General features: G+C 35.8%; 1 protein-coding gene across 1 annotated transcript in view; it reads right to left on the bottom strand.

Annotated features, from left to right (window-relative positions):
- LIPI (lipase I) overlaps window positions 1-22,245 on the bottom strand; it is a 111,856-nt gene that overhangs the window by 25,634 nt on the left and 63,977 nt on the right. Inside the window, exons 9-10 of the mRNA XM_058427340.1 lie at window positions 18,293-18,404; window positions 10,122-10,298 (exon numbers count right to left, since the gene is read on the bottom strand). Coding sequence (XP_058283323.1) covers window positions 10,122-10,298; window positions 18,293-18,404 — 289 coding nt within the window. The remainder of the gene's footprint in view (window positions 1-10,121; window positions 10,299-18,292; window positions 18,405-22,245) is intronic.

Genomic DNA, 22,245 nt, shown 5'->3' with positions numbered 1-22,245 from the left:
ATACTACAAGGCTAGAGTAGCCAAAACAACATGGTACTGGTATAAAAATAGACACACAGATCAATGGAACAGAATAGAGAACACAGTAATAAAGCCATACCCTACAACCAACTGATCTCCAACAAAGTCAACAAGATAACACACTGATAAAAGGACACCCAATTCAATAAATAGTAGTAGGAAAATTGAATAGCCATAGGCTGAATAATGAAACTGGACCCCTGTCTCCCACTATATACAAAAGTTAATTCAAGATAAATTGAACACATAAACATAAGACCAGAAACTATAAAAAAAAAATCTTAGAAGAAAACCTAGGAAAAACTCTTCTGGCCATTGGCAAAGAACATATGGTCAAATCCTCAAAAGCAAATGCAAATAAACAAAAATAGACAAATGGGACTTAAACTAAAAAGCTTCTACACAAAAAAGAAACAATCAATCGAGTAAACAGAAAACTTACAGGATGGGGAAAAATTATATGCAAACTATGCACCTGACAAAGGGTTAATACTCAGAATCTACAAGTAACTCAAACAGCTCAAAAAGCAAAATAATAAGAATAATCCAATTAAAAAGTGAGCAAGAACATGAACATACATTTTTGTAAAGAAGACATACAAGCAACCAAGAAATATATGAAAAAACACTTGACATCACTAATCATCAGAGAAATGCAAATTAAAAGCACAGTGGGATTTTGGGAGGCAGGGCAAGATGGTGGAATAGAAAGCTCCACCATTCCCCACTGCAAAGACATCAAGTTAACAAGTATCTACACAGAAAAAAACACCTTCATAACCAAAAAATCAGAAGAGCACTCATAGTACCTAGTTTTAACTTCATATCACTAAAAGAGGAATTGAGGAGATAGAAAAATCAGTTCTGAGTCACTGACACCACTCCTCCTCCATCCCCAGGAATGGCAGCATGGTGCAGAGACCCTCTCTCGGTGCTAGGAGAAGGAGAACACAGCAATTGAGAGGCATTGAATTCTGTGCTGTTCTGTTAGAGCAAAAGGAAAAACCAGACCAAACTCAGCTGACACCAGCCCACGGAGGGAGCATTTAAACCAGGCCTTGCCAGAGGGGAATCAGCAATCTCAGTGGTCTAAACTTTAGTGTCAAGAAACCTCACCACTGAGGGCCAAAGTACTCTTTGCCTCTAAGTAAACTTGAAAGGCAGTCTAGGCCTTCAGGACTGCAACTTGTAGGCGAGTCCTAGGGCTGAACTAGGCCCAGAGGCAATAGATTGAGGGGCCACGTCACATACTGAGACATCAGTTAGGGAAGTTAAGGGAGTTCGGCATTACCCCTTCCCTAACCTCAGGCTGCACAACTCATGGCTCCAAAAAAGACCCCTTCTTCCCACTTGAAGGAAGGAGAGGTAAGGGTGGGGAGGACTTTGTCTTGCCTCTAGCATAGCAGCTCAACCACAACAGGATAAGGCAACAGTCAGAGTCCTAAGGCCCCCTCTCCCCCGTTCCAGGCTCTAGCTCCTAGTAAACATTTCTAGACATGCCCTGGCCCAGAAAGGACCCCACTGCCTTTGAGGAAAGAACCCAGTCCTGACAGCATTCATCACCTGCTAACTGAAGAGCCCCTGGGCCCTGAATAACCAGCAGCAATACCCAGGTACTACATGGAGGGCCTTGGTGAGCCTCAGAGATTTGCTGGCTTCAGGGGCAAAACTGCCACAGGAGGATAGAGCACCAAGTTGGCTCGTGGGCTTCACGATTCCAGGACTTGATTCTTGGATGGCATTTCTGGACCTGCCCTGATCCAGAGGGAGCCCACTGCCCTAAATGATGAGTCCCAGGCTAGTTAGCATTCACCACCAGCTGACTTAAGAGAAATTGGGACTTAAGGGAAAATCACTGGTAGTCTGGCAGTACTTCTTCTATCCAAGGGTGGTGGTGCCTATGGGGTGAGGCTCCCCTGTCTTTGGAAAGGGGAGGGAAGAGGGGGAATGACTGTGTCTTGTAATTTGAGTGCCAGCTCAACTGCAATACAGTAGAATACCAGGTAGGCCTCTAAGGTTTTTGACTGTAGTCACTGACTCCTGGACAGTACTTCTGGATCCACTCAGGGCCTGGGGGACCTCACCACCCTAAAAGGAAAAACACAGGTCTGAATGGCTTGGCCACCTGCTGATTGTAGAACACTAGGGCCTTGAGTGAACATAGGCAGTTTCCAGGTAGGGGTTACAGTAGGTCTTGGGAAAGACCCAGTGCTGTACTGGCTTCAGGTCTGACCCAACACAAGCCACAGGTGTGCTTGTGTCACTCCACCCCCAGATTTACGTGGCTCAGAGCAGACAGAAAAAGACTCTGTATGTATGGGAAAATATAAGGAAAGAGAACAAGAGTCTCTGCTGGTAATACAGGTAATTCTCCTGGATCTTGTCTAAGACCATCAAGGTGGTACCTCTATGAGTCTCCAAGAACCACAGCATTACTGGGCCTGGGGTGCTCCCTAAAGCAGGAACAGCTTAGATCACAACACTCAAGTTGTGACCCAAGTGCTTTAAAATATCTGGAATGCTCTCCTAAGAAGGATGACCAGAAATAAGCCCAGAAAGTGAGGACTACAATAAACACCTAACTCTTCAATACTCAGACACCGAAGAACATCTACCAGCATCAACACCATCCAGAAAAACATGACATCAACAAAGGAACTAAATAAGGCACCAGTAAACAATCCTGGAGAAACAGAACTATGTGACCTTTTAGACAAAGAATTCAAAATAGCAGTGTTGAGGAAACTAAAAGGAATTCAAAATTACACAGAGAAGGAATTCAGAATTCTATCAGATAAATTTAACAAAGAGATTGAAATAATTAAAAAGAATCAAGCAGAAACTCTGGAGCTAAAAAATGCAGTGGCACACTAACAAAAGCATCACAGTCCTTTAACAGCAGAATGGATACAGCAGAAAGAAGAATTAGTGAACTTAAAGACAGGCTATTTGAAAATACACAGTCAGAAGAGAAAAAAGAATATAAAGCAATGCAGCATGCTTACAGGATCTAGAAAATAGCCTTAAAAGGGGAAATATAAGATATATTCACCTGAAAAAGGAGGTAGAGAAAGAGATAGGGGTAGAAAGTTTATTCAAAGGGATAATAACAGATCCAAGATAATAAGAAATAACAGGGATAATACCCAAACCTAGAGAAAGATATCGATATCCAAGTACAAGAAAGTTCTAGAATATCAAGCAGATTTAACCAAAAGACTACCTTGAGGCATTTAATAATCAAACTCCCAAAGGTCAAGGATAAAAAAAGGATCCTAAGAGCAGCAAAAGAAACAAATGAAATGTAATGGAGGTCCAGTACACCTGGCGGCAGACTTTCAGTGGAAACCTTGTAGGCCAGGAGAGAGTAGCATGACATATTTAAAGTGCTGAAGGAAAAAAATAAGTTTACTGTACAGTAGTATATCCAGGGAAAATATTTTTCAAACATGAAGAAGAAATAAAGATTTTCCCAGAAAAACAAAAGCTGAGAGATTTCACTGATACCAGACCCTACTGATTACAATGTTCACCACTGAGGTTTTTGGGCACACTAATAGCCCAGACTTCACCACTCCACAATATATTCATGTGAGAAAACTGCACCTGAACCCCCTAAACACAGATAAAAAATAAAAATAAAGATTAAAAAATTAAAAAAAGATTTCAGGACAAGTAATATAACTAGATAGATAGATGATAGATAGATAGATAGATGATAGATAGATAGATAGATGATTGATAGATAGATAGAAAAATAAAGATTTCAGGACAAATAATATAACTGTACATTGGCTGTCTGAGTTTATTCTCCGAATTAAAGACCGCTTTTTGGCTGTTCTTCAGTGAATACGTGCTCTCATTTATCTAAAGAACAGCATAATATTTTTAAAAGAATCTGGAAATGATTGAACTAAATCCAATTAAGCTGAATAACTAGAGGAGTTAAAACAAGTGTGCAAGGCACTCAGACCAAAGCTGCAAAATCGTGGTATCCATATAAATTTTATTAATTTTTTTATCAGGTATTTTTATAAGAAAAAGTCACTTAATTTTCTCCAATTATGGAATACTTATATATTTATTATATATTTGGAAAAAATTGTCCTTAGCCATTATTATGTTGTGATAGTTCTGCAATTTTAATGATTACATAACATTTAATATTACAGCTATTCCATAATCAATGTATAAATTACCCTATTATTGAGCAGTTTATTTATAACATTTAGCATTGTTAATCAAATTGTAGATGTCTTCTATAGAAATACATACGTGCATTTTAGATCTTTCATTTTATTTATTTAACAAACATTTACATAACACTTACATGCCAGGCAATATATTACATTTTTATAAATATTACATTATTTAATCTTCTTAACAATTCTGCAAAATAGACTATAACTATTCCCATTTTACAGGTAAGGAAAATGAGGCACAGAAAGGTTAATCATATTTTCAAGGTGATAAAGCTAGTAATTAGCTGAACTGAAATTCGAACGAGGATACTCTGGCTCCAAAGCTGACACTCTTAAATGTTACTTTCTGCTATGTCTCTGAAGTATAAATTCTAGAAAAGGATAGGGCCAGAAGTATTAACACTTGGGGATTATTAGAGTATTTTATTCACTTATTTCCAAATTGTATACTGTACCCAGTATACAATTTATTAGTGTATTGTATTATTAGTGGGGATTATTAATGTATTTTATTCACTTATTTGCAGTATATGTATACAATTTTACATACCTACAATTGGTGAAACAAGATGGCAATTTCAGTATAACTTCAACAATATACTTTTTTTCCAATTTGGGAAGAGATATATTATGTCTCATTGCCTTCTATTGGGGTTAAGCATTTAAAAACATGTCTATTAATCATTTTTTCTTTCTTTTTAAAATTGTTCCATGCCAATGTATGTATTTCTGCATTTATTCATTCAACAACTATTCATTTAGTGCCCAATATGTACCAGGCACAGTTCAAGGCATTTGAACTAAGTCTTTGAAGAAAATACATAGACTCAACGTCCTCAAGAAGCTTATCTTCTACCTGTAGAGATACAAACAATAAACAGCAAACATAAGTACAGAGGACAGTATAGATAATAACTCCTATGAGAACAACACAAAAAATTCCAGGTAAGAGGATGGAGAGTGGAAGAGCTGCTGCTTACAACTGTAAACAGGATGATAAAAGTAGGCTTCATTGAGAAAATGGCATTTGAGCAAAAGCCTGGAGGTGAGAAAGTTAGCCATCGGCACCTCAAGGGGAAGAAATTTCTAGGCAGAGGGAACATCCAGTACAAAGGTTCTAAGGAGGATCCTACCTGGTATGTCCAAGGAACAGCAAAGAAGGCTGTCAGGATATAGCTAAGTGTACAGGTACAGTAGTCAAGGCATTGAGATTGGGAGGTATGAGGCAGTGGAGATACTAGCTAGGTCATGTGGAGTTTGTAAGCTATTGTGAAGACTTTGGCTTTTATTTGAAGTGTGAAGGCAAGACTTTTGAGATTGTTGAGCAGAGGTGTGACATAACCCACTTTTAAAAGGGTCACTCTGGACACTGTACTGACAACAAATTGTAGGACACAAAGCTAAAAGCAAGAGAACACTTAAGAGGCTATTTTAAGAATTCAAGGAGAGACGATAAACTCAGTGAGTTTGTAGTAGTACAGGTGGTGAAGAATTCTGGATATTTTCAGAAGGTAGGAACAAACAGATTTCATGATTGGATGAGGAGTGAGAAGAAAAAGACTAGTCTACGATGAACCCAGGTTTCTTGGCTTAAACAACTGGAAGGATATTTCTTTCCATGTTTCAACTAGAATGTATTTTTAAAATATTTTTGTAAAAGCTATTTATATATAAATAATTTAAATCCATCTATGTCATATACATTACAAAAGTTCTCTCAGTTTACTTTTGTTAATTTTGTTTGTGACATACAGTTTTAATTTTGTATATTTGTAGGCAACCGTAATATTTTTCTTTCAGTTTCCTGTCTTGGCTTTCATTATTGTGCAAATATAAACATTTGCCTAGATTTTCCTCCATTTTTTTGTTTACCAGTATACATTTAATACTTTACCATATCTAAAATTAATCTTGATATATGACATATCAAAGTCTTTTTCACTTGTCATTTATTCCAGCATCATTTTCTGTAATGCTATTCTTATCATCTACACAATTCTATTTTGGAATTTTCCATTTATTCCATTATATTCTTCCTCAAGTATCAAATATCTTTATTGTTGTTTTGGAATATTACTGTTTCATAAAGCTGTGAACATTACATTCATTATTCAGTCCGTTTGGCTCATCTTATTATTTGTAATTCTAAATCGATTAGGAACAACCAAGCAACATCTACCTTAGATTTTGATTGGAGTCATGTTAATCTTGTAGGTGCATTTAACAAGAATGGCTATTGCTATAACATTGAATCTTCTACTCTGTTGATAATTTTTTGAATATTTGCAGAATTCTCTTCATCATCAAAGTTTTAAAATAAAATTTATAAGAATGGGTCTAAATGTTTGTTCTTTTCATTCTTTTAGTTCCTGGTTTTCAGTTCATCCTTTCCATTTGAGATCTGTATCTTCTTTTCCTCAGTTGAAGGGGAATTTTTTTTATTACATCTGCAGTTAGTTCCTCTGCTGTGTCTCCTCTTCAGCAACATTAGGTATCCAAAATACTGCATTTCAGTTATTTCACCCTAAGACCCTATTTTCTCTATTTTTATATCTCCTTATTCTATAAGTTATCGCTAAATATATTTTCTACATTATTAGTCAAATCTTTTATTTACTATTTTAATGTTGATACGAAATAACTTTAGTTTTTTTTTTTTTTTTTTTTTTTTTTAACTCAGCCAACCTTCTTTTAACTGCAATCAGTTGTCCCGTCATCTCACTCTTCACTCGTTCTTACATGGATTTTTGTTTTCTTAAATACCATTGAGAACACTGAGCAATGCTTTATGGAACTTTCTTCTGTTTCCTGTTATAAATCTTTTAAAAAGTCAACCTTATTTCTAAATCTTGATTGTTATGCCCTTCTTTCTTGCATTGCTATGCTGCATTAGGCCTCGTTTTGTTGTTGTTTTGCTGTGTTTTTCCTGTCCACTTCTGCTTAAATGTTTTTCCTGTCCACTTCTAGTTAAATGATGAAAGTGGTAGCTGCCCTGGCATTTGCCCATGTACACAAAGGGTGGATTATCCTTGGTTCTTTTTACTGAATGGAACTAAATTTCTGTTTCTCATCTTATGTGTTGTTTTATATGCAAATATTCTAGCTAAATTTCTGATATCTGGCCAAGATTTACATTGTGTGCTGCCTCTGGACTGAGTAGGAAATTCTCTTGTATTTATGATACCATAGGGAGAAAACTTCATCCTTGGATAATATAAATTCTTTAAATTGAAATCCCAGGAAGAAAGCATGCGCTACCACTTCTAGACATCTCTATTTATACTCCAACTTTACATTTAGAAGGTATTAATAAGGCAACTAGGGGACAACAACCCCTGTTACAATTATGCAAAACTCCTGGCCCCTTTACAGCCTAGCCTTAGTGGACTACAAATATAATTTCTATTCTCATGTTTAGTGGAGGCTTTGCATCTTCAAAATAATAGTCAGCGGTTGGGGGACTAGGGGAGGGATAGCATTAGGAGAAATACCTAATGTAGATGACAGGTTGATGGGTGCAGCAAACCACCATCGTACATGTATACCTATGTAACAAACCTGCACATTCTGCACGTGTATCCCAAAACTTAAAGTATAATTAAAAAATAGAATAAATTGAAATAACATTGAATAAATAAATGAATACATAAACTAACCTAAAGGAAATAAACAAAAATGTCAGCATATTAGGTCAATGGCTTAATTATAGCTTATAATAATTATGTATCATATAAGTATAGTTATAGATTATAGATAATAGATTATACATATATATATATTTTTTGAAACAGTGTCCTGCTCTGTTGCTCAGGCTAGAGTGCAGTGGCACAATTAAGGCTCACTGCAGCCTTGACCTCCAGGCTCAAGTGATTTTCCCACCTCAGCCTCCTTAGCAGCTGGGACTATAGGCACACACCATCGTGCGTGGCTAATTTTTCAAATTTTTTGTAGAGATAGGATTTTGCCTTGTTGCCCAGTCTGGTCTCAAACTCTTGGCTTCAAGTGATCCTCCCGACTTGGCCTCCGAAAATGCTGGGATTACAGGCGTGAGCCACCACTCTTGGCCAATTTATATACTTATAATTTAGATTTTATATTTATACTATAATTAGTATATTTACTTACACTTTTATTTGATATATATTTTAATATCTATCAACTCAATTATTTGCATTATCTGTCCTAGGAAGTATTTCCTGACATCAAGTTCCCTAAGATGTGCATTTTAATCAGCATGCTACTTGAATTTTAATCAGAATCATAGAGTAAAAATTGCTCTGGAAGAGTGTTTTATAGAAACTCTAGAAAAACCCAGCGAAATATGCCTACCCCACGACTGTATATGCTGTTCTAATGACCAGATAGTGGAATCCCCAAATACAGTAGCCCTTTACCATTAAAAGTATTAGATGTTTTGGAAAAGAGAGAGTGATGAGAAGCAAAAATAACAATAATAATAATAGATACAGTGATTAGTTGAGATTGAAAATCTTACAGCTCTGGTCCTTCAAGGCATGATCCCTCCCCGCTATATACTTTCACAGGGAATGACGTTGCTAATGTTCGTGCCGAAAATGTTCAGATATTTTGGTGTTTTCAAAGGCAAGGAACAATACAATTACTCCTAGATTTTTGCCATTATAGCCACATCTGATTTATTGACTTTTCAGTAACTAAATAATATCACACCAAAAGTTATAAAATGACTTCCCAACTCTCTTCTGTTGATATAGACCTCATCTAAATGTATATTATTATCATTTATTATTTTTATTTTTACTCTCCACAGGTTCTTGTGTACTATGTTCAACATTGACAAGAAGATAATTAGGAGATAAATATATATAAATACAGGAACATAAAGAGAAATAAAGCGGAAGCACCACAGTCAACTAAAAAAGAGAGATTCCCAGCAATCTACACACCCATTTCTATAGGCTCTCAGCTGATGCTTAGTGTTTGGACAACTCATACATGCAGATTGACAGATGACCAACTTATAAAAGAGATTTTTAATAATTCTTAATGATTTCACAGGGTGTTGTCAATGGAAATATGGATTCTTTTACAGCAAACATGTACATCGATACCATGTGGAACAAGGATAGTGGGAAAACCTCTCATTGTGAGGACGTAGAACTGAGAAGCGCATATTAAATGTGACAAGAAAAACACTTCTGGAGCATGTCGTCTTCAAGAAAATGGTGCCCAGACAGGATTGTGCTACATTTTAATAGGAATGGGGATATTTGTGATATACTGACAAACCAAGACAGGTGACTATAAAACTGCAGTGTAAAGTGCCAGCTTCTCCTTGTGCCTTTACAGTAGACATCTGAGAACTTCACTCCTGTCAGTGTATTCTTGGGGTTGAATCTCAAGTGATCTGTAGGACCTTAGATACAGCAGATGAAAATGGGCTTTTCTGTCTTCCTAAGTAAACAGCAATGAAGTTGAGAGAAAGAAGATATTGCTGGAAGTCATGATAAAGTCTATCTTCTGTGACCATATGTTTCCTTAGAGAGTTTTAGACAATGACCCTCATCTAAAAAATTGTGGAAAAGGACTCTCACCAGTCTGTTAATATGTATGTATATGAAAGAAATTACTGGTAAACTTCTAAGGGAGGCATTGGTGTTTTTTTTTTTTTTATCTTTATTGTATCTATGAAATGATTGTGTGTGTTTTTTCTTTGATTAGACAATGAGATTCCCAAATAAATTTTATTAAAGCCAAAAAAACCTTTAAACCTTTTTGAGATTCTAATATTTATGTAAAATATAGTCTGAAATACACAATAAACAGATATTTGAATACATGAATTTTTAAACCATTACTTAAACCAATATTTTCAAGTTTAAAAGATAACATGTTGAAATCAAAATTTAATTTTCTTACCTTTCTGGATATGTAAGTGATTTTAACACGAGACTCTGGATCTTGTATGTGCATGTGGAACACTGCAGATTTGAGCTCTGGAAATATGTCAAACCAATGCTTGAAATATTTACAAAGTCATTGTAAAATTGAGCAAGAATCTTGACTTCTTGAAGTTTATAAAATGGTTTGTTCTTTCTAGAGAGAAAATTTAATACACTCAGCATATTAATAATTGGAAACATAATTCAATTCTAAAATCAATATAATCCTAATAAGGGAGGCCACAGAGAACAATATTATAGGGAAAAGGCCAAACAAAATATTATTGCAGTATTTATTGAAATAATTAAAACCATAATTTATAACAGAACAAAATAATAAATGCAAAATAATAATAAATGCATTCCCTCATAGAAATATTTTGAAAATGCTTCTTTTGGGAAAAATTGACAAGTCTTTCTGAGTAGATGTCTAGATTGTACATTTGACTAGAATTAGAGAAGTCATCCTATATGTGTTTTTAGACCCTTTAACAACTATCATAGTTCCTTAAACAGACTAGATGCTTAAGAGATAACTTAAAAATATTTTATCAAATATTTTTGACCTAGAGCAATAACTTATAATGGCCTGAGATTCAAAACAGAAATACAGTGTTTAATAAGTACAATTTTCTGTGCATTTACAATGTAACTAAGCTTTACATAACCTCATTTAACTACCTGAAAAACTCCTTTTATTAGGTACTATGAGTATTACCATTTTACAGATAAGAAAACTGAGCATCAGAGCATATAAATGTCTTTCCCAAAGCCACACAGCTAATAGTGCTCCTCACTGCTCTGCTCAATTTCTCATCCCTATGTGCCAGAAATGTGGGTCCCTGGAGTCATTTATCTCAACCTGGGCTTTCATGACCCCAAGAGGAACTCCAGCTACTCTATTGCACTTTTTCTCACTAGATAAAACTGATGGCAAAGAGGAGAAAGAGAAGGAGAAGGAGGAAGAAGAGGTGTAGGAGGAAGAGATGAAGGAAGAGGAAGAAAAGTGGAAGGCGGAGGTGGAGGAGAAGAAGGAGAAAGGGAAGGGACTAAAGAAGAGGACAGAAGTGAAGGAAAAAAAATTTAAAAAAAATCAGTTTAAAGAAGTTTCTCTTTTGAGCCAACAACAACTTGGTTAATCAAAGGTGACAATCACACAGAGAACAGCTGAAGAGCAACCAGTAGGGCACCCAGCACTCCCTGCCATCTCATATTTTTTCCTGCTCTCTTTTTGATTCCTTGCAGCAGTTAGACACCAAAAAAAGGACATGATCATTCCACTCAAAGTCCATTTCTGCTACCTCCTGGCAGGGTCCACCTTCTTTTTCACAGACTATAATGTCATTAGATATATCACTAATGTCTTTCCATGAACATATCCAAATTTTTCAGCGATAATTCAAATTCAACATGTCCAGATAGGAATGTGTTATCTTTCCATACAAACTCACAGCCACACCAGTGGTTTCAATTACCAACAGCTTGCTCATGACTACAAAATCTCTACCTTCAGCAAAGGCCTGTATGCTGTTATAGTTTCATGTATCCACTGTCATTCACCATGTCCATGTGGATATCTTAAGGATGCCTGAAGCTCACTAGGTTCAATTCTAAATGACTCATCTTCTCCAACACTTTCTCCAACCAAAAAAAAAATACTAAAACTAAAACTTATATTGTCTCAGAGTATTAAATGGCACCATCACCTATTACCCAAGTCAAAGAACTAGGATTCACCCTTGATAGCGCCCTTCTTTCAACCTCCACATTCAATCTATCAGAAATTTCTATGGACTTTACCTCTGAAATATCAAAACTGATTTGAATCCCTCATTTTTCCATTTCAACTATAAACCTTCAAACCCAGGACACCATTGTGTCATGTCTATATTCCTGCAACAGCATCTTGCTTTGTATCTTTCCAATCCACTGTGGTTAAATTGTTTTTCCAAAAGAAAAATCCAACTGTGGCCTCAACCTGACTGCCACAACTAAAATACTCCAGTGGTTTTCATGTGCCCAGTGAATAAAATATAAATTCTGGAACATGGCCTAATAGTTCTAATTTCTATAACATATCTAAGTGTTCTCTAGATTTCTCTTCTCTTTCTTGCTTTCCCAGTACCTCCATCTCCCAGGTTCAAGTGATTCTCCTGCCTCAGCCTCTTGAGCAGCTGGGACTACAGGCGTGCGCCACCACACCCAGCTAATTTTTGTATTTTTAGTAGAGACAGGGTTTCACCATATTGGCCAGACTGGCCTCGAACTCCTGACCTTGTGATCCACCCGCCTCGGACTACCACAGTGCTGAGATTACAAGCGTGAGCCACCACACCCGGCCCTAGCCTCTATTCTTAAACACACTAAACTGCCTTCAGCTCCTGAAGTGGGTCATGCTTCTCTACAGTTCAGATTTTCTGTATTTATTGGTCTTTCTGCCTGGAATGCAGCAGGGCAATGACTCCTGTTCACCATTTAGGACTCGACTAATATAAGCATCAACAGAGAAACTTTCAGTCACCCCACGAATTTACATCCCCTATTTTAATTTTCTACATACACTATGATTTATGTCAAGACTTTTTTTCATGAACAGATTTTACTTATATAATTTTATAATTATTTGACTATCCTTGTATGTCTCATTATGCTACAAGCTTAATGAAGGTAAGACCATGACTGATTTTCTCACCACAGTATCCCCAGCACTTAACACAGTGCCTGGCTCAGTGTAGATACTGATTAAAAATTGTTTGAATAGTAGAATGATGGACATCATTGTTTTATTTTTATTATTAATTTAAAATCTATCTGCTACAGACATCTAATTTATATAAGAGCAGACATTTAATTTGTCCAGAATTATATCTCCTATTCCTAGCACAGATCCGGGTCTATAGAAGAACTCAATAATTTGTAATGAATGGATTAAACTGGATTCTCTCCATGTATCTTTTAGCTCAGTATAATAGCATTATACTTTTTAAATAGTCACAGAGCTCAAAACTTGAAGTCACTCTAGATTGGTTTCTTTCCTTAACTTTCACTTATTCAATTAACCATGCAAATACACAACACGTCTATTCTAAAGCCCCCAAACCTCTAGAATCTCCCTTACCCTGTTTTTTTATTCCCACTGACTTGGATCCAGGCTCACATTATCTTTCATATGAATTATCACAGTAACTACTTCTGTAGCCTCCTATCTCATGTCTTGCTCCCTCTAATCTCTCCATTACTCATATGTCTGGGCCATCTTTCTATCCTGAATCTCCAATATTGATATTTCCCATTTAACATTCTATATTGGCATATTAATATATCTGGTCCAATGAATCATTAGTAGCATAGAAAAAATAACATTCAGTATAAAAATCAGGATGCAGAACACATTTCAATCAGATCCTAATTTTGCTAAATAAAAAAATCATATGTCTGCACATAGGTGCATGTACAAGGAGGAGGAAGGGGAAGAATGATTATAAACCAAATGCAAAGTGTAGGTATTCCTGGATGGTATAATTATAGGTGATCCCTATTTTCTATTATATAATATTATACATTTTCTACAGTGAGTAAATATTCCTGTTTCCATTTTTAAAAGGAAAATAAAAGATCATTTAAAATTCTTTGACTCCTGTGCCATCTTTTTTTTTTTTTTTTTTTTGAGACGGAGTCTTGCTCTGTCGCCCAGGCTGGAGTGCAGTGGCACAATCTCGGCTCACTGCAAGCTCCACCTCCCGGGTTCACGCCATTCTCCTGCCTCAGCCTCTCCGAGCAGCTGGGACTACAGGCGCCCGCCACCACGCCCGGCCAATTTTTTGTATTTTTTTTTAGTAGAGACGGGGTTTCACCGTGGTCTCGATCTCCTGACCTCGTGATCCGCCCGCCTCGGCCTCCCAAAGTGCTGGGATTACAAGCGTGAGCCACCGCGCCCGGCCCTGTGCCATCTTAAAGACAATTAAAATCCCAAAACATAATTAAATGTATAATCATGTGCTGCATAATGATGTTTTTGTCAACAAAGGACTGAATATATGACAATGGTCCCATAAGATTATCACACTATATTTTCACTGTATCTTTTTCTATGCTTAGATATTTTTACATAGACAAATATTTACCATTGTGTTACAATTGCCTCCAGTATTCGATACTGTAGCATGCTGTACAGGTTTGTAACTTATTGCTTCTAGGTTATAAACCTATGCTACACTCCATATAGCCTACGTGTGTAGCAGGCTATACCATCTAAGTTTGTACTCTATAATGTCCAAGCAATGACAAAATCATCAAAATATGCATTTCTCAGAGGATATTCCCATTGTTAAATGATGAATGACTGTATTAGCAAATAATTATTAATAGAAAAACAGTAAACCCATTAGCCAAGATTAGGTGGACAGATTATAACACGTGTATATGTTCCCATATTTTATATTCCTTCACAACAATGCACTAATCCAAGTATCTGAATAAAATTAATCACTATTTCATGCTGTTCCACATAGAATATAATGTTTGTAAATTAACTCAAGACCAACAGTTTCTTTGCCTTCTGAACAAGTTTGAAACATCTGTTCTAGGCCTGTGTTCATGTGCAGTTTTTGAATTTAGATACTGTATTAGTCTGTTCTCATGTGGCTATGGAGAAATACCCAAGACTTGGTAATTTATAAAGAAAAGAGGTTTAACTGACTCAACAGTTCTGCATTGCTCGGGAGGCCTCAGGAAACTTGCAAACATGGCGGAAGGGAAAGCAACATGACCTACTTCATATGGTGGCAGGAGAGAGAAGGATGAGAATCAAGCAAATAGAGAAGCCCCATATAAAACCATCAGATCTCTTGAGAACTTACTATCAAGAGAATAATATGGGGGAAACCACTCCTGTGATTCAATTATTTCCACCTGGTCCCGCCCCTGACACGTGGGGATTATTACAATTCAAAGTGAGACTTGGGTAGGAACACAGAGTTAAACTAAATCATTCCACCCCTGGCCTTCCCAAATCTCATGTTCTCACATTTCAAAACACAATTATGCATTTCCGACAGTCCCCCAAAGTCTTAACTCATTCCAATATTAACCCAAAAGTCAAAGTCCAAAGTCTCATTTGAGACAAGGTTAGTCCCTTCCACCTATGAGCCTGTAAAATCAAAAGCATGTTAGTTACTTCCTAGATACAATGGGGGTACAAGCATTGGATAAATACACCCATTCCAAATGAGAGCAATTGGCCAAAACTAAGGGGCTACAGGCCCCATCCAAGTCTGAAATCCAACAGGGCAGTCATTAAACCTTAAAGTTCCAAAATGATCCCCTTTAACTCATGTCTCACATCCAGGACATGCTGATGCAAGAGGTGAGCCCCCATAGCCTTGGGCAGCTCCACTCCTGTGGCTTTGCAGTGTTAAGCCCCTCTTCCAGCTGCTTTCGTGGCTAGCATTTGGTGTCTGCAGGTTTTCCAGGTGCATGGTGCAAGCTGTCAGTGGATCTACCAATCTAGAGTCTGGAGGAATGTAGCCTTTTTTCACAGCTCCACGAGGCAGTGCCCCAGTGGGAACTCTGTATAGGGCTCCAATCCCACATTTCCCTTCCACACTGCCCTAGCAGAGGTTCTCCATGAGGGCTCTGCCCCTGCACCATATTTCTGCTGAGAGCTCCACACACCCTTTGAAATCTAGGTGGAGGTTCCCAAACCTCAAGTCTTGTCTTCTGCAACCTACAGGACCAACAAGAATAGTATGGGGGAACCACTCTCATGATTTAATTATCTCAACCTGGTCCAATCCTTAACACCTGGGGATTACTACAACTCAAGGTGAGATTTGGGTGGGGACAAACAGCCAAATCATATCAGGTACTCTCCTATCTCTAGGTTTTTGATACATCCTTCCTGTTCCCTGACTGTATTGCCTTGCTTTCAAATACTTCCTTGATTCTTCTCTGTGCTCCAACAGTACATTAAGTGATCTTCTTTTATAAAACATTTTACTAAAAGCTACAATTATGCATGAGTCTCCAATATTCTGTGACTTTCTTGAGAACAAAATACTGTCTGTGTCAGTTTGGATCCCCATTATTTTTGAGAAATGCCTGAATAAGTTTGATGCTGAATAATTTGAATAAGTAATTGAATCAATTTAATAGCCAAAAATCGTGTTTTTGATAAGAATAAATAATAGATCATGTGTGAATGTATATGTATATACATACATAAATACAATTGTAAGTAATTTAAAGTAATGAACAAGTATGGAATAATATTAGTTATTATTTTAAAACATTCAGTGTTCAAAATTAGGTGAAAAGGGCCGAAAAGTTTCTCTCAATAAAAGATGGGTCTTGAAGAAAGTCAAGAATTTGGATTGAAATTTTTGTTTAATTTCTTTTCTCTTCTTTGGGTGACTGAAGGTTAGTTTAAAAAGGGAAAGGAAAACGGGTAATTGTTACTCTTTCACTACCAGTTGTATACAACTGTTAAATCATCTGCAATGTCTTTATTAACTTTAAGAAAATTACATTTATACAATCTAATATTAAGCGTATGTTTATCCAAGATTTTAAACATTTTTCTGGACTTGTAACCCAGGATATTATCTCTAAGGATAATCATGGCATCCCATGATGGAATGGTTTTTATGTTACTTCAGTACACAGGTATTTTATATTTTCGTTATGGTGAACTTATCATTATTTTCTTTGTAGATTCCAATGTGTGAAAGGTTTATCTACTATTATGAGCTATGGCTACTTTTTATATTTTAATATCGTTTCAGATTTTACCTGTGCTAATAATACTGTAACATTAAATACTTTCACTGCCATTGTTTGTGAATGTGCATATAAATAAGTAGTCAGGGACTTTCTCCTGGCTCACAGAGTTTGGATGTCACTATGTACTCAGGTCCAAGGTCCATCACACATTAATTTAGTTAATTAGTTAATTTATGTACTGTAACTACCTATACTGTGACAGCAGTAAATGTTGGAAATACCAACCGTGCTTCCTGAAACCCTAATGTGTTCGATAACCATCAAAACTTAAGCCAAATTGCTCTGTCTATTCACAACAAAATACACTTTTATATTTCTTTTAATCACTAGATATGGTGCCTGTGAGCCTTTTGAAAATCGTTTCATTATTTAATGGCTAGTTAGAAGTCTAGCACAGCAGGTTGGAAACCACAACTATACAGTAGTGTGCCCATTTATATCATTCTTTTATTTAAGAAAAAAATAATTTTCTAGTTTAAGAATTTATTAAACACAGAAATATATATTCAACAAGCTCAAGCCAAGAATATCCTTTTATATAATTATATATCCTTAAAATATGTATACACACTTGTACATACATATGTACATACATAAAAAGTTAAATAAAAGATTGAGAAAAAAACAAAAGCCTCCCCTATTGTTTGGGAGCCTTGTAGGTGGGAATAGTTCTCTGAAACACTAAAATTGTGTCACTCTGTTTAAAGAAGTCATTAAACATTTATTCACATCTCACTGTGAACATGATATTAACTGAAAACTGGAGAGAATTAGAAGGCAATATGGTTAGGAAAAACACTCCAGTGAGAGTCAAAAGAGAGAGAAAGACACAATGTGGTCTTTCACTCTTTACTTATTTTATTTATTTATTTATTTATTTATTTATTTATTTATTTATTTATTTATATTTACTTGAGACGGAGTCTTGCTCTGTCACCCAGGCTGGAGAGCAGTGGTGCAATCTCAGCTCACTGCAACCTCCACCTCCTGGGTTCAAGCGATTCTCTTGCCTCAGCCTCCTGAGTAGCTGGGACTACAGGCACGTGCCACTATGCCCAGCTAATTTTCTGAATTTTTAGTAGAGACAGGGTTTCACCATGTTAGCCAGGATGGTCTCCATCTCCTGATACTCTTATAACTTTTAAAGTCACTAGTTGTTTAGAGTAAGGGAGCGTCTTTAACATATGTTATCTTTCTCTGTAAAATAAAGGAATTAGAATATAACATATGAGATCCTTTTAATATTCAACATTTTAAGACTCTCTAGATTAAAAATAAACTATACTATTTAAATTATCTGTTGGATGGGATACTGAAGAAAGCAAAACACTGAATAGATGAGGGAAGAAAACAGTAAATTTTACTTACTCATAAAGCCTTGGCTCTTCAATCATTCCAAGCTGGTTTAATAATTTAAATGAAAACGAGCCATCCATCATAGTTTTATCTGGAACAATTATACTGAGAACAAAATAATAGGCTACAAAATAAAAATGTAGAATGCAACTCACATTATTTTTTAATTTTTGGTTTTGGCACATATTCAGATATATATATATGTGTATGTATAGATAGATATGTAATCTAGGCTCATATTACACATGCAGATAATATTGAGAGGACTCATTTGGTAAATGGGTAATATGTTTTACCTTTTGTTTGTCAATTTTTGACTACTCTTAAACATGAGAGATGAAAAAGCCTGCCAGCTAGTAATGGGTATGGTGAAGTATTGAACAAATAGCTCCTAAATACCGGCTTGTCTGAAAACCAAAACTTTTCAGAAATTAGGCCAATTAAGCAACTTTTACTTTTCAATAGCAGATCTAAGGTAAATATGATAAGATTTCTTAATTATCTGATTAATAGTACCAGCTATTGCTTGCCAAACGTAAGTCCTAATTTCACTGGCTGTTCAAGAATGACTGTGAAATATTTATAAGGTAAGTTCATAGTAGTTCTTATTCAAATTGCCTTTACTAAACTTTGGTAGAGTATATCTTTCACAGGCAAGGATGCTGAACTCACTTCTATATATTGCCAGGCCTGTACAGGAAATTTTGACTACAGGAGTTATCCCAAGTTTGGTGCATCCCCCTTCTAGAACAGAACGGATTTATAATTGGATTTTCCCCATTTCTGACACAAGAGGTATAAGGAGACACTTCTCACTTTGAAGTTACTTCACAGCCTTAGGCAAAGTACTTTGATTCACCTTGCCCATAAAAATGGGCATTCAGACTTGCTCAGATTATTTCTGACAGCATAGAATATTGAGATGTTACAGATTAAGCCACCCTCCCACTATAAGTACATGGAAATGCTAGGTGTATAATCCATGTTTCAATATGCAACCAAGCTCGGAAGAAGGAAGGGGAAGTGTCAGAAAGCAGAAACAAAGAGAAATTAAAGCCAAGGCCAGAAGAACTGAAGCCCTGGACCCCTCTGGGACTTCAGAGCCTGTTGTAGCATGAAGATGGAGGCTGAAGTGTCAACCTCCATGCAGGAACAGGAGACATGATGCTAAAGGACAAAGCTCAAATGGAGGTCCCTGCACAGAGCCATAAACCTCATAATTGAAATTCCCTGACCCATCATTGAAAGAGGAACCAGGAAAATTCTTCCTATTTTTTCAGTCTGGGTCTTAGGTGAAAACATAAATTGTTTCTTGAGATTAAATAAAACTCCAGGAAACATGAAATTTAAGTTTACACTAGTTATAAGACCCCCATAAATTTACATTACAATGCTTCAGGATTGTGGTAACATGATTCTGAAAAAAGAAAATCTGACTTGCTCTGAAGGGGAACTTTGAAGAAGAGCTGATTTCTGAGAGTTTTCTATATCAAAGATAGACATGAATCTCTATTTTGAAATAGCACAAATAGTTTTTTTATTAATTTTTAATCCAGACTTGAACAAACTATTGAGACTGGAAAATAACAATATAAAAAAATAAATCAATGAATACATTCAGTCTGATGAAATGATAGATTATCTTCATGGAAAAATTAGATTGAAGATAAATGAAAAAAAATGTACCTGCAAACGAGAGAATTCGTATTTTCAATGTGCTGAGCGTATAAACTTTCAATATAGAATTCTGTCCTAAACTATCTTTTCATTCCTGACTGAGGGAAGGATAAGGACATTTTCAGGAAAGACAAAAAGAAAAAAGAAAAAGACTGAGAAAGACTACTATTGAAAAGCTATTACTAGGATATACTTCAGCAAGAAAAACGTTAAACCCAGAAGGAAGGAGTTGAAGGAGGGGATAAGACAAAATGTAGAAAACTGAAATTGGTAAATATAAGGAAGTATTTGATGATACTATTTATAATTAATATGTATTATTAAATGAGAAATGGAAGTAAACTACTACAGGATATAATGTTGAAGATAGAAAAGAAGAATAAAGATTCTAAGGCTCTCTGAGGCAACTTGTAGCTGTGACAGAGCCTGCTAAAATAGTTTGTGAAGCAAGATCCATATTCATGTATAAATGCATAAAAAGCAAAAAAATAAGTTAGTCGCTGAGAAAATACGATGTCCCGAAAGTTTTACGCATCTAAAAATCACAGCCTTAGAATATCTAAAGCCAACACCTAAACAGGGGAACTGCCCGCTAAAATAAAAGTTTTAAATAGATCTCAGATTTTGACACAAGACATACAATGTCCAAGATATGATCAAAAATTGCCCATAATACCAAGAACAAAGAAAATCACAGCATTGTTAAATTACCTGATGCTAACCCTGAGATAAATTAGATGCTGAGATTATCTGACATTTATTTTAAAGGAGCCATCACAATAATGATTCAAAGTTAACATGTCTCTTGAAAAAATGAGAAAAAATTAAAACCTTAGCAAAGAAAAAAAGTTGTAAAAGAAAAAATGAAATTACAGAAACAAAGGTGGCTCCATCGTGCAATGAATAGTGCATTGGACTTCCAAAATTACAGAAACAAAAAATACAATTGCAGATACAAAACTCACAGGATATCCTCAATAGTGAGTGGAGATAATAAAAGAAGAAATCAGTGAACTTGAGGGCCAATCAATCTTAATGACAGAGAGAAAAAGATGGAAAAAAAATGAACAAAGCCTCAGGGATCTGTGGGACTATAATAAAAGACGTAATATTTGTGCTATTAGAGTGTCAGAAAGAGAAAAGAGTGTGGCGCTGTGACATGATGGCTGAAAACTTTCTAAATTTGGTGAAAAAAATAAACACAGATTGAAAAAGCTAAGTGAACCTGAAATATAATAAACCTCATGAAATTCTAACCAAGAGACATCATAATAAAACTTTAAAAGTAAAAACAAAGAAATAAAAGTCTTGAAGGCAACCAGAAAGAAATGATGCATTACCTACAGGAGAACACCAGTTTGAATCATAATGGATTTCACATCTGAAAGTCATGGAGGTCAAAAGAAAATATAACATTTTTCAAGTTCTGAAAGAAAATACTGCCAACCTCAAATCTTACATCCCACAAAACTGTCCTTTGAGAATGAAGGGGAAATAGAGACATTCTCAGACAAAGAAACAGTAAAAAACAAATCTCACTAGCAGAATTATCCTTAGAGATTGTCAGAAGTAATTTCTTCATACAGAAAGGAATTGATGAAATAATCATGAATCATTATGAAGAAAGAATGAACAATGGGAAGAGAATAAATATGGTACATACAATAGGTTATTTTTTTCTCATTGACTTTGTAAATGTTAAGGATTGAAACAAAATTATTACACAATCTAATATTCAAAATCATGATAATTAAACGTGGGGAATGTAAACGGGCCTACATAGAAGTGAGGTTTCCACATTTTACCTGAAATGGTTAAATGTTGGAATCATTAAACAGTGATAAATAATGTATGCATGTTCTAATTGTTGTAGGCCTCCCCAAATATATCCTTGTCCCGATCCCTGGAAACTACAAGTATGTTATCTTATATAGCAAAGGATAATTAAGACTGCAAATAAAATTAGGGTTGCTAACCAGCTGTTCTTAAAATAGCGACATTATATTGAATTATCTAGGTGGACCCAATGTAATCACAAGGGGCCTTAAAAGAGGAAGAGGAAGGCAAAAGAGGAGAATCAGAAACAGAGATGTGGTGCAGAAAAAGGGTCAAAATGATATAATATGAAGACTCAGCCCACTAATGTGAATGAATAGGCCACAAGCCAACGAATATGAACAATTTCTAGAGCTGGAAAAGTTAAGAAAGTATATTCTCCCCTGAGCCTCCAGAAAGGAATGCACCTGCTAACACCTTGACTTTAGCACAGTGACATCTGTATTAGACTT

This window comes from Hylobates moloch, unplaced genomic scaffold (assembly GCF_009828535.3).
Source record: "Hylobates moloch isolate HMO894 unplaced genomic scaffold, HMol_V3 SCAFFOLD_14, whole genome shotgun sequence".
In the NCBI taxonomy this organism is placed as follows: Eukaryota; Metazoa; Chordata; class Mammalia; order Primates; family Hylobatidae; genus Hylobates; species Hylobates moloch.
This window is presented reverse-complemented; position numbering and strand designations above follow the sequence as displayed.